Source organism: Boleophthalmus pectinirostris, unplaced genomic scaffold (assembly GCF_026225935.1).
Source record: "Boleophthalmus pectinirostris isolate CB_2022bp ecotype Guang Dong unplaced genomic scaffold, ASM2622593v1 HiC_scaffold_10, whole genome shotgun sequence".
Taxonomy (NCBI): domain Eukaryota; kingdom Metazoa; phylum Chordata; class Actinopteri; order Gobiiformes; family Gobiidae; genus Boleophthalmus; species Boleophthalmus pectinirostris.
Window position 1 is genome coordinate 26,223,058 of NW_026570971.1, and position 13,611 is coordinate 26,236,668.

A 13,611-nucleotide genomic window follows, 5' to 3' on the forward strand; every position below is an offset into this window, starting at 1 on the left:
TAATTAGATCCTATTATCTGCAGTAATTGACTTTTTAGCATTTGGCAGGTCACTTTTTCATCAGGGGTTACCCAAGTCCACCATAATTTTGAATTACTGGAACTGGAATGTGCAATGTAAAAGATAATTTTATTTTTCCATTCATTTTTCACAGTAATTTATTATACCTGGGTGTCACTTAACGTCCTCCTATAATAAATTACAGGAAAAATGCATGGACAAATGTAATTATCTTTTACATTATTAGAAGATTTGATGAGACAGTGGCGAATTGAGACAAGAGCAGACAAAATATCACATTGAATCTGCAGGTCTTGTGTTGTGGTTGAATGAAGTTATAATTAAGAATTTCACAGTGCAGTAATTACAGTAATAGAAATCTAAATACCATGGGAATTAAAGGGGTAACAGCATCTCTTACTCTACTTTATTTCATGTTAAAATGATTCATCTGAACCCAACCCTAACATAACAGTAATTTCAATTTCAAAGACTGCATAACTTTTCTGGTGGAGGGTTTGCCACTTGTTTGTTTCCATGGAGATGTTCTTTATCTCCAAGCAGATGACAATACAGGTCAGATGTGTGGAGAGGAGAGCCAGCTCATAGCGAGATTGTATAAATAACTGAATGCATTTAAGTTGATCAGTTTAATGCCATGCTGTGGAACATACCAAGCAAAGTAATAACACACAGGTAAGACAGACAGGTACACAAGTGGCAGACCCTAACCAGAAATGATACACTGTGCAGCTTTAAGGGAAGTATTATTGCAAAGGTCTTGAGAGATATATTCCCACCTTCCATTTGGAGAATATGAGATATTGTAGAGACCCATATACTGAATGGAACAGAACTCTTGACCCAGTTTTTCACAAAAGTAACAGTACACAACATGTTAAAGGGCCCGTATTATGCTATTTTCTGATCTATGTTATAATGTTGTGTGCTTCTCTACAGACACATCTGAAGTTGTGTTTTATTTCATTCATACAAATCCTGTACATTTAGACTGTTCTTCTCTCAGACTGAAAACTCTCTGTTCCTTGTAATGTCATGCAGTAATAGAGGAAGTGTTCCAGTGTGTTTTTAAAATCCATACACCTTCACTAGAATTATTTGCATGATTTCAGCCCTAGAATTTACAATCTCTACTAAATAGAGATGTAACGATATGCAAATCTCACAGTATCAGGATATGAACCTCATGGTATGATATTTATTGTGATATTTTGAAGAGGCTAATATAATTGTAGATGGGACTCTTTTTTTGCTTTTAAAATACCTTGACAAGATTTTGGTGTGAATTATTACTATCATAATTCTGAAAATTAAAGTAAAAACATATTTCTTCATGTTTTCTGCACTGAAATGAATCATCAATCATCATCAAGCTGTTGCTACTACAAAACCATGCATTTAAGCAAAGGAACTTGTGATTCGATATATTGTGACAGCCCACAATGTTATTGTGAGACTTTTGACAATACTGTATCACGATATTTCGGTTATTGTTACATCCCAACTACTGAACAAAAGGTAGTGGTTAACCTCAAAACTACCTGTTCATGACATCACGAGATAGAACAGAACATTTTGTGTTTTGGAAAAGAAGACAGACTAATAATAAAGTGTCACTCAAACGTGTGAATGAAACAAAACAAATAACAGCATTACAGCAAGGCTAAAAACTAAAAAAAAGACTCATTTTAAAATAGTATGACATTCAATTCTAATAATTATACATTTCATCTCTGGATTTTAAATGACAAGCCAAAGTAAATATATACAATTTGTCCACTTGAGATGTGCCCCTGCATGCCCTTAATTTGAATACTATATGGCATTTAATATTTGTATTGTATTTTTTTAATCTATATTCCATTATCTTGTGACCCCTTCTAGTTGGTGCTATTAGTAAACCCTATAATAAAACAAATAAAATCCTTTATTATTTCCCTGCTTCTATCTATGTCTATTATCTGCAGTGGTGTAGCTGTGAGGTCCTGACCACCTGATTAGCATCCTCAGCCCTGCCCTTCACTATCTCCTGACATTTGATTGTGGTACTGTAACCTTTTGTGTGAATGCATGGCTCTAGGTTGCAAAAGGCCAGCTCTCTTCTCCTCCTCTCTGTGCAATTAACAATATGAGTAACCCAACATGACCAGAAAGGTGCAGAAGACACCTATTACAGACAAAGGGATTTACTTCTGACTCTACATCTCACAATTAACCCAGAAAAGATTTGCATATGAAACGAGAACGGTGTCAGAATTACAAGTTGTTGGTAAAATGAGCAAACTCCACGTGTGAACAGCTGGTCTTGTGTGTGGGGAGTGTAAACATGTTTTGCTTCGGGCTCCTGACAGGTACGGGACACTGGTTAGGACAAAACACGTATTTATAATAAGGTGTTGTTTATCGATTGGGGAGTACATCCTCATAAACATATTGTCCAGTGTAATTAAAACACTTTTGGGAACATTGTGATTAAGTGAATGTTTCTTTTAGCACCATGGTAATGCTACAAAAACAACTAGCATGCTAATACTAGATCAACCTTACTTCCTGGTTCGTGGAGAATAAAAACGCTCTGTAATTCAAGCAGAGAACACACAGCAGTTTTGTTTTGAAACTAAGAGCTGGATTTACAATATACCTGTAAAGGGGTGACACAAATTTGACTTAACATGAAAAAAAATAAATAAATTAAAACACTTTATTTATATGTTGTCTGAAGTAACCACTAGTACCAAATAGCATTTACTGACTGTACTTAAACAAAATAAAAAATGATCCCTATTTGAACTTAAAGGTGCACTACGTAACATTTCTAGTGGAGGGTGGAATGGAAATATTATTGCTTTGTCTAGAATGTTCCAGAATATACATTAAGGCCCCATCCACACTAGTAAGTATTCGAGTAATTTTCATTGCGGATGCAGTGTTCGTCCAGACTAATCCTATGGAAAACGGCTCCAGAGACAGAACGATCTCCTTGAGTCAGACAGAAGCTGAACCACATCAGCGCACCATAGCAAGCTGTTTTTTGAGCACTTAGTTTATGTAAATTAGCCAAGCAGTTTTAAGTTTTGTGTCTGTAAAATATAAACAAATATGCTCAAAGCTGTGTGGATAGGGAAGGATTGCAGACACAGAAATGATGTGTCTGGACGCAAATTGGTTCCGATACAGTGATACGTTTCAGTGTAAACATAGCCTAAATCTATTTATCACGAGGGAGACAAGCAGGTTATGGCACTACGCTACATTACAACTCAGATCTGTGGAGAGTCGCCCCTATTCACAGAACCATAGAAACAACCATAATGAATAAATGCTAGATGCACATGTTCAACGTCATACCATAGAATATTCAAGGCCAAGCAATAACATCTCCATGGTGACAAGTACTGCCCATTTAAGTGTCACTGGTGTAAATAACTAACATCACACACACACTCACAGTACAGTACAGTATTTTCACACCTGAGCAGCATGTTCAGCTCAGCGCCAACCATTATGTCAGAGAGCACCGTGACATGAACAATAACAATGAAAACAACAGGACCTCTTCTCTCCCGTTTCACAGAATCCTCTCATAAGAACCACATACGAGAGACAGTACACAGGCATACAACAGCTCAATATAGATAAGAGAACTTTTATGCGCCCCACAATATTATGGACCAAAGATAGGAGCAACTGAGGATTTCTAATGGATGTCAAGAATGGTGTTTTTATAAAGCGGAGGCCAGTTATCTATTGCAACAGTTTTCTGTTTACCTACAAGAATGGAAATGCAAAAACAGGCCAGGTTGGGAAGACTTTTCTTGGCTGATGTGTCATTTCTGTTATTTGGGGGGTTAAGAAATCAGGTTCATTATTAATAACTCTGTATTTTTTTGTTTTCAGATGCAGTGAGCCAGAGACTGCATATTTCTCAAGTGGACAGTAGCTTTATCAAGGATCATGGTCTCATAAAGTATAAAAAATATTATGATTATGATGTAAATATACCATAATTACACAAAAGAGACAAATGAAAAAGAATTATTCAAAAGTTTTTGTCCATACCTGTACTCTGTGTCCTGGCTGCAGCCCTGTGACCATGTGACTCGTTCCCGACTCCACGGTGATGGTCTGGTCGTCCACGGTTACGATGTAGGAAGTGATTTCTGCCCCGTTGCTGTTAGGCTCCTCCCACTTGAGGAAGAGGCAGGTGGAGGGAAAGTGCCCGGTCTCGGGGCAGGTGGGCAGGTCCAGGAGGGACAGGGTGGTCACAGGGTCTGGGTGTGTGGCTGGGGTTCTGATACTGGCCTGGTCACTGTAAGGTCCTGCTCCAGCCTGGTTCACCGCCTAAGAGAGAGAAATAAACAAATATAGTATAGTCTTTTTTCTTGTTTATTCTTTTATTATAATTTCCTGAAGAAGCTAACTTGTTATCACTGTTTAGTTTGTTCATAATGTGCCAGTATTTACGCATTTAAGTTACTGTAGTATTCATATTTTATGTAAATTTTTATTTCTTTTTTTTTTATTGATGACATTGTGCATTGATATTAAATACCCAAAAGGTAAATTCACAAATAATTTCTATTAATGACCCTGGAACTCGCAATATATTAACAAAAATCTGCATTTTAAAAAGTGAATTTTAGCTACCCACCAAATGTATAAAATATTATTATACTATTCCTTTATTATTGTTTATCAAACTATCTAAAAGTCTTGGCTTATTAATAAAACTACTGGTCTTTTTAAAAAAATAGTCTTGGCTTATTTCTTAATCAACTTTTCACAACCAAAAGAATCAACTGAGTCAAAGATTCAGTTCCGTTTTATATTGTTTAAGCTTCTTTAGTTCATGGTACATGGCCACATGGCTGTAGTTACCTGTAGCCTGCAGCAGTACTCTGTGGCTGGGGTCAGATCTGACAGGTCACACTGTGTGGCAGATCCACAGTAGATGAGCTCCATGGGCTCGTCCTCTCGCGCCCACTCCAAACGATACTCCGAAATGTCACTGCCCGATCCCTCCGGACTCTGTACAACACACAAAGAATAAAACGTAAAACAATGATCTAAATATGTTATAGTTTAAAGGTCCTTTATTACACAAGCTTGTCTCTTGTGCACTTTAAGCCATGTTAGAATATTGTTACCTCAAAAACATAACTGGAGTTGTGTTTTGCTTCATTCACACATATTTTATTAACCCTTTATTATTAGACTGTCTACATCTCATGACATGTACCTTGTGATGTCATGAAGAGGTAGTTTTCAAGTTAATAGCATTGGTTCATTCGAGACTGTTAATTCTTGGGCTGAAATCATACAAATGATCCTAGTGAAGGTGTATGGAGTTTTAAAACACAGTGGAGTACTTCCTCTATTACCTGGTGACAATCACAATCACAAGGTGGAACAGAGTGTTTTCAGTTTAAGGGAAAAACTCAGCCAAAATATGCAGGGTTTGTGTGTTAAACATGTGTGAATGAAACAAAACACAACTCCAGGTATGTTTCTGATGAGGACACATTCATGCCATAGAGAATATTTACTCATGTAACCTTGTAGGAAGTTTATAATGACAGTAGATTAACCAAAGTTCAGATAGTCTTCCATTTCGCTTTTCTAAAACATGCCAAATGAAGTGTAATAAAAAAAAAAAAAAAAAAAAAAAGATGAAATATAATGTCTTATTCTCTTCACTACTTTCTACAAACTCTTAAGTGGTAACAAAGATCCCAAAATAAATTGGTTCTTTTAATTTTCCAACTATTGTTATTGACTTAAATTAGGCCGTCTCACAATATCTGCCTCCACAAGGAACTGCTATTACTAGAACAAACACTTAATTACCCACTTTGCCACAGAAAATCTCTAAAATGCCTTATTTTTTGCTACGTATTAATGAAAATATTGTATAAAGCATACAGCTCACCTCCCAGTTAAGCGTTACAGAGGTATTACTGCTCAAAGTGATGACCGGCACCCCACACTGGCCTGGAGGTCCTGCTGCAGTCGTTACCTCTGTTGGTTCTGAGTATGCTCCAAACTAGAACAAAAATAGTAAGAGGTTATATAACATAATATAGTGTTAAGTTCAAGTTGCAGTCTTAAAGGTGCACTGTGTAATTTTTTCTGGGGGTGGTCCGCAACCTGTTTGTTTCCATGGAGATATTAACGTTTTGGTTTAAATTGTCCAGACTATGGTATTATACTATTCTGTCTTGTATTTATCCAGCTGCATTCTTACTGTGAGTAGGGCCGCATCTACACAAATATAACCTATAATTTGGCTTGGCAAATCTCCACGGAGACAAGCAGGTGATGGACCCTCCACCAAAAAGTTACACAGTGCACCTTTAATGCATGCTTTTTTACCTGTCAAGGTGCTTGAAAGGGGCAAATTGTGTACAAGATGGTATTGAAATAGTACTTTTGAAGATTTGTACATTTCTAATATCAGATACAGATACAGTATACTGTTGCTGTACTGAGGATGCTCACTGACATCTTGTTGTCCTTGTTATCTTTGCCTGAGTCAGACAGGACTGTACTAAATTAGGACAACTTCTGCATTAGAACTACAGCCTCATGTTTCTTCTCTTCAACTCTTGAGCTACTACAATTTATTTTATAACATATATAGTCAACATGAAAAGGTGCAATGGTGTAATGTTTCACAGTATGGCATTAAACCTTTCTATCATCATGGTTACAAGACCAGACCAAGTTACAGGTCAGATGTTTGTCGAGGCAAGCCCGCTTCCAGTCAGAATGCTTGTTTTTCTAGGTATTTTTGAGCTATAAAACCAACTATAATTGAATTCATTTAAGGTAGAAGTTGAATGTCATAGTGTGGAACATTCCAGGTAGACCAATAACACTGAACGTCCCCCTGCCAACAAGTTACATAGTGCGCCTTTAAAGAAATAAGGATAAAAAGTCAATGTTTGTCCATTTTCAATATGAAGGTGCCGTTTGAGGAGCTAGAATTTATATTGTCCTAAAGGAAGAGGAGCTAGCTTAGTCCTGGCCTAAGGGATGAATGAGGAGGGAGTACACCGAATAACAATAAGGAAATCTGCAAAAAGCTGTAAAAATATATGACTTTTTAATATGATGTATTTGATAAAAAAGAAACCAAATCTCAGTGTTATATTCAGCACTTAGTTTTACAGTCCCCACTTGTTGTACCTGAAGACATTTGCCACCACATTTTTATGATCCCAAAGAGGACTGAGGTATTTTCTTAATATTGTCCGCTACCACTTGGGCGAAGAACTACTTGTTTGTTCTGTTTAGATGGGTCGGAGGGGAGCGTGGGCCACCCTAATTGAGCTAATAATGAGAATCAAATGTTCACTTCAGACGAGGGACACTGTTCCAACTAATGCAGCCTCTTAAAACTGTCTGGGACATTCTGCCCTAGAAAATACAGCTGTGTGCATCTCTGTGTGTCTCCTCCAATATATGCTTATATTTACATTATCTTAAATAGAAGCTAAATATACATCAAGGTTATGAACGCTGTCTGATTGGTCCTTTTTGATGATAAATGAATGATATACCACTTGACCCCTTTTTTGAAGCCTCTCAAAGCGTTACTCTATAATAATTTTTCATTCACTCTATACTCTGGTGGTAAGAGAATATTACAATCACAGTTGTCATGGGGTAAACTGACACCACATTCATAAAGAGCAATCTAAGTGAAGTGTCTAGCCTAAAGACACAACAACATAACTTGGTATTTTATGTACTGATAAAATACAATTAATTAATTTCAGATTTCATATGGCATTTGGTTGTTGTGGACACCATTTTGAGACCTACGGACTGATTGAAAATATAGATAATTTTGTTTATTGTAAACTGCTACAGCAAAGGTAATTTTTAAAAAAATCTCTTGACATTCATGGATAATTAAACAAACAGCGCCCCTAATTCTGCTATTAATATCATTACTGTTACCTTCTACAAGAATGACTAATAATACTCTTTCGATTTGAGCCAGAGTTACTTCTTTACTATATATGTTTACCATATAATTAAAGGATTATTTGGCCTCTATACATATGAGAGTATTGAATGATTCTTACCCCAGCCTCGTTGGCAGCCCGCACCCGGAAGTTGTACGTTGCACCTGGTAGCAAACTACCCACTGTGCATTGCAGCTCTGCGCCATTGTACACTTCTGCGGGTTCACTGTCTCCTTCGCTCATCTCCAAACTGAAGATGCACTGCTCACACACTCCCTCTGTTGCGGGAGAGTCTGAAAGGGTGAAAAATAAAGTTAAAGCTACACTATGTATCTCCAATCAAAAAGTAGAATGAGCTGCTCACTTTGGGTTGCCAGATCCTAAAGCAGCAAGGAAGGTTTATTTGTACAGCACAATTCGAACACAAAGTAATTCAAAGTCAAAAGACATTAAAATCACAATCCAAACTAAACAAAACTTAAGCAATCATCATAAAATTAACATTAAAGCAGAAGAGTGCAGAATAAAGAACAGTTTGTGGTAAATCCAATAGAGCTGTCTATTATCTGATTCTTTCCTCAGTAGACTTATATGGCATCACAGGTTGTCCCATTGTAAAGTCATATCTACACCTAAGGTGACGCATATTACAGCTATTACCTGTAACAATGCCTAATCAACTGAATACATGTTGTTTTTAAAAATAATTTTCCTCACCAGCTGCTGTGTATTGTGGAAAATTACGTTGGGGAAACCTTGCTGGAGTAGAAATGGCAGAAACCTGAATAAGAGTTGATTGGGTCCATATTTATTAAATCCAATTCAAATAAGAACCTCTCCCGGTTTTAGCCTGGTAGCCATAAGCCTCCCTACAGACAGCAACACTAATGAAATATAATGGGTGGACATTAGCAAAGCTGAGTCAGATGCGAGAGAAGGGAGGACGTTAATGGGGTAAATAAGAACACAATTAAAAGGAAAAAAGGTTGACCGAGTTTGCATTGGAGCTGCTACATAGACAGCAAGATATGTTATGTAAAGAGTTGAATCAGGCTGATGAGTCTCTATGGCCTTACCCCATTCTAACTGCACTTCCTTGTGTTTGGCTTTTCCCACAATCCTCGGCGGCACACAGGGCCCAGGCGGGACACATAACGTACGGACAGGTACACTCACAGCACACTGTAGAAAGAGGGACATTTACTTTTACATATAATGCATTGGACATTCAAGTGCTTTAACACATTGGATTTCTTATATTTTGTTTGGAACTTAAAGCTGCATTGCACAACTTTTCCGGTGGAGTGTCCGTCACCTGCTTGTCACCGTGGAGATGTTTTTGCTTATTCATTATGTGTGATTCTGTTGCTCAAGAATATAAGAATTCTCTCTGTGAATAGGGTTGCATCTCCACAGATCTGACCTGTAATGTAGCCCACAGTTGTCTCCCTTGAGAAAAATGGGTTTAATCCGTACTGTGGAACATTCTAGACAACGTAATAGCATCTCCATGGAGGAAAGCATATGACAGACCCTTCACCAGAAAAGTTACAAATCACTTTTAAACTACATAAATTAATATTGTTCCATTTGTAATGATATGAATATGTTAGTAATATCTTATAACATAGATCAGCAAGTGTCCAATCATAGTTTCCTGTACTAATGATCAAATAAATTTAAGTTCTCATTACAAAGTGTCTTGATAGTAAACAATAAAAAAAAATTAAAGTAGATTTTGAAGGTGCACTATGAATCTTTTCTGGTAGAGGGCCCACTAGCTGCATGTTTCTATGTAAATGTTATTGCTTTGCCTGCAGTGCTCGAAAGTATGGCATTAAACTTCAATCTCCATAGAGACCACTTTACAGGTGAGATCTGTGAAGAGGCGATCCCACTCATACTAAGAATGAATGTATAAAGCATTTTTGAGCAATGAAACCCCCCATAATTAAATAAACGCTTATATAAATTTAATACCATATTGTGGAACATTACAGGTAAAGTACAGTGTAACCAATTTACATATTAACACATTTTTCTGTGGCTCTTCTACAGATCTTGGCAATGTTGGAATCACGAAACTAACTAGACTAACGGCAAATATCATTGATATACATAGCTTCAAAAATTTCACCAAAATACATGATAATACACTTATATAAACTGTAATTTCTGCCTTTCATTGTTTATACCATTGTCCCATTCATACCTGACCTACTGTTCTATTTACTAAACCATTTTAAAAAAAGTAAATATAATTGATCTACATTGCTTAAAATATTGCTCCAAAAAACATAAAAATTATACTTTTTTTTGTTGTTTACTCTGTTTTCCCATTTACACCTGACCTACTGTTACCAAAACCACTGGTGACTAATCTACATAGTACTCTCAGTACATGTAAACCCATTTCCCTGTATTATCTGACTGACAGCATTGTTTAGCCTAGTGAATATTATTGATCTACTTATTTCAAATATTTCTCCAAAAAACATTAAATTTGACTTTTTTTCCACCATTGTTTACTCCATTGTCCCATTTACACCTGACCTACTGTTACGAAAAACACTTTTGACTAATCTGCATAGTACATTCAGTCTATGTTAAAGGTGCACTATGTAACATTTCGGTTGGGTCACCTGCTTGTTTCTATGGATACTGTATGTCACTGCTCTGCCTGGAATGTTCCACAGTATGACATTGAACAGCTTTACCTTACATTTATTCAATTACAGGTGGTTTTACAGCTCAAAATCTGACCTGTAACTTGGTCTGGTTTGGTCTCCATGATGATAGAAAGGTTTAATGCCATACTGTGAAACATTCCAGACAAAGCAATAACATTTCAAAAAGTATTTGGCAGACTCCACCACAAGAAAAGTTACAGAATACACCTTTATACTTAAGACTTAGACGAACTTTACTGATCCGGAAAATATTTGGATAGTAGTTCACACATCACAATATATCATAATAACAAAGACGAAAAAATATAAATGGTAATAACACCTTCTAAATAAGTAGCAAAAATAGCAAGAGACTGGTGCCAAAAGTGAACCCTTACCTGACTGTGCCCCCCGGTGGTGATACTGCACACCCGTAGGCGGTACACTGTTCCGGGGGTTAGGCGCTTGCACACGCACTCCGTAGCTGGTCCACTGTAGGCCACATCCCACGGGCTTGCTGCATAAACACATAAAAGTATATTAAAACAACCATTCTATACATAGCAGTCTATTGATTAAAGGTCCTATATTACGCAAAATTGACTCTTGTGAGTGTTAAATCATGTTAGGTTGTTGTTACCTCGTCAAAAAACATACTCAGAGTTGTGTTTTGTTTCATTCAGATATGTCTGAGTAATCTTTTCTTATTAATCTGTCTACATCTGCAAACCTAAAAATGCTCTGTTCTACGGTGCGATTTCATGATAACAGCTACCTTTTACCTTTTGTTCAGTAGAGATTGGCAATTCCAGGGCTGAGATTAACCAAATGATTCTAGTGAAGGTGTACACAAGTTTAAAAACACTTTGCAACGCTTTCACTTGACCTCACAACGTGCAAAAAAGTGAAGAACTCAACCTAAATATGCCGGATTTATGCATTAAACATGTATGAAAAACACAAAACACAACTCTGGGTATGTTTGTGACAAGGAAAAAACATTATAACATAGATCAGAAAACAGTGCAATAGGGGCTCTTTAAACGCCTAACCCAAATATTTTTGCCAGAATTGAGTCTTGACCTGTATTGCGTCAGTCTCTCAGTTCATTATGGCCTGTATGTATTATGTAGCCTGTCTACACAATAGAGGCATTGTTTTATGGTTATGCAATGTACGAGTGTGTTTGAATTATTCATGTGCTATTAACAAGGTGAAGTTAAAGTAAAGCTACATGATATAATAATGTTTACCCAACCTTAACTAAAGACCTAGGTAAACGTGAATATTAAGTGCTTATATTTCTTAGCAGTAATATAGGAGATCGCTAATATTTTTTTCTTCCATAGAGAAGATAAATTAAGAAACGCATCTTAGCCCTCGATAATGTCAGAGCTAATTAACATTTCACTTAAGGATACATTAAATGATAGCTTTCTGTCAATGTCAACAGCACACTTGATTGCAGATATAGTATAAGTGGATAATTCGAGGAAATACAGAACATTTACGGCCTATAAAGCTTGAATTCATAACAGAGACACTCAGACCTTGGACGGAAATGTAATATTTAATTTACGTTGTATTGTATTTCATTGTCAAGGAGATACATAAATTGTTATATAATGTTGGCTGTACCTTCGGAGCATCCTTCTGAAATCTCAAGCAGGTACGTGAGAGCTTCGGAGCCGCCATTGTCCTGTGGGGGATCTGGAAAAAACATTGTGCATTAAGTCTACAATAGGATACTAGAATACAAAAACATAATACCACATGGAAATGACACAAACTTTATATCTATAACAACTAACCCTCTTGCAGTGATGAATTTAGTATTGTTTTACGCAAAATTGTGAGCATTGAGCCATGTTATAATGTTGTTACCTCAGCAAAAACATACCTGGAGTTGTTTTTCTTTATTCACACATTCAGTTTGAGTAACCCATTATTATTATTATTAGTCTGTCTACATCTCCAATGCTCAAGATGCTCTGTTCGACCTTCTGGTGTCATGAAATGGTAGTTTCAAGTTAACAGCTACCTTTGACCTTTTGTACAGTAGAGATTGGAAATTCCAGGACGGAGATCATCCAAATGATTCTAGTGAAGGTGTATTAAGTTTAAAAAACACAGTGGAGCACCTCCTGTATTACCACATGACATCACAAGGTGGCAAAGTGTGTTTTCTGTTTGAGAGAACACAGCCTAATACGCAGAGTTTGTATGTTTTACATGTGTGACGAGGAAACAACATTATAACATAGATCAGAAAATAGTTTAGTTTTGGCACTTTAAATGTAAAGATTTCAGCTTCCTGTTTATAGGTACCATTTTGAGTACTTTTCAAAAGATGAAAGAGTTTTCAGTTGTTAATTGCTATGGCAGCTGTCTTTTTTTTATTATTTTGAAGTCATTGCATAAGCTTGAGAAATGGCAAAATGCATGTGACTGAACTGAAGCCTTTTTAATTCCAATTTCAAACCACTATTGATTTTGGGTTGAATAAAAAATACAACACATGCTTTCAAAATCACTACCAAAAAACAAATAAGCATGCTGACGGATTCTGAAAAAATATTAAAATGATGCTTTGTGATATCATTTTGTTTACTGGGACAAATAAAGTGCCCACATTCACTACAAAAACACTTATCTCGTACTATTATTCTTATTTTTACACTGGGTTTGAAATAATGATGGATTTTTTTTTTTACATAACATCTCCCATTGTCTGTAACATTTTATGTGTTGTTCTTGTGTGTTTTTTTACCCCATGTAACGGTGAATCCATAAGGCGTTGCTGCGGTGACGCACGGTGTAGAAGGAGGACCTGGTTTGTCTGGGTTTGTGGTGCACACCAGGACTTCACTGGGACTGCTCTTCCCCTCCGTATTTGATGCTATGAGCTGCAAAACAAAACAAAATACATTACATATATTTTATCTTTG

At 36.6% G+C, this 13,611-nt stretch overlaps 1 protein-coding gene across 2 annotated transcripts in view; it reads right to left on the reverse strand.

Annotated features, from left to right (window-relative positions):
• fndc3ba (fibronectin type III domain containing 3Ba) overlaps positions 1 to 13,611 on the reverse strand; it is a 153,879-nt gene that overhangs the window by 17,453 nt on the left and 122,815 nt on the right. For both annotated transcript variants that reach the window (XM_055157004.1, XM_055156999.1), the window contains exons 16-23: positions 13,434 to 13,569; positions 12,302 to 12,373; positions 11,062 to 11,180; positions 9,071 to 9,176; positions 8,115 to 8,287; positions 5,951 to 6,064; positions 4,900 to 5,049; positions 4,081 to 4,362 (exon numbers count right to left, since the gene is read on the reverse strand). In XM_055157004.1, the coding sequence (XP_055012979.1) occupies positions 4,081 to 4,362; positions 4,900 to 5,049; positions 5,951 to 6,064; positions 8,115 to 8,287; positions 9,071 to 9,176; positions 11,062 to 11,180; positions 12,302 to 12,373; positions 13,434 to 13,569 (1,152 nt within the window). The remainder of the gene's footprint in view (positions 1 to 4,080; positions 4,363 to 4,899; positions 5,050 to 5,950; positions 6,065 to 8,114; positions 8,288 to 9,070; positions 9,177 to 11,061; positions 11,181 to 12,301; positions 12,374 to 13,433; positions 13,570 to 13,611) is intronic.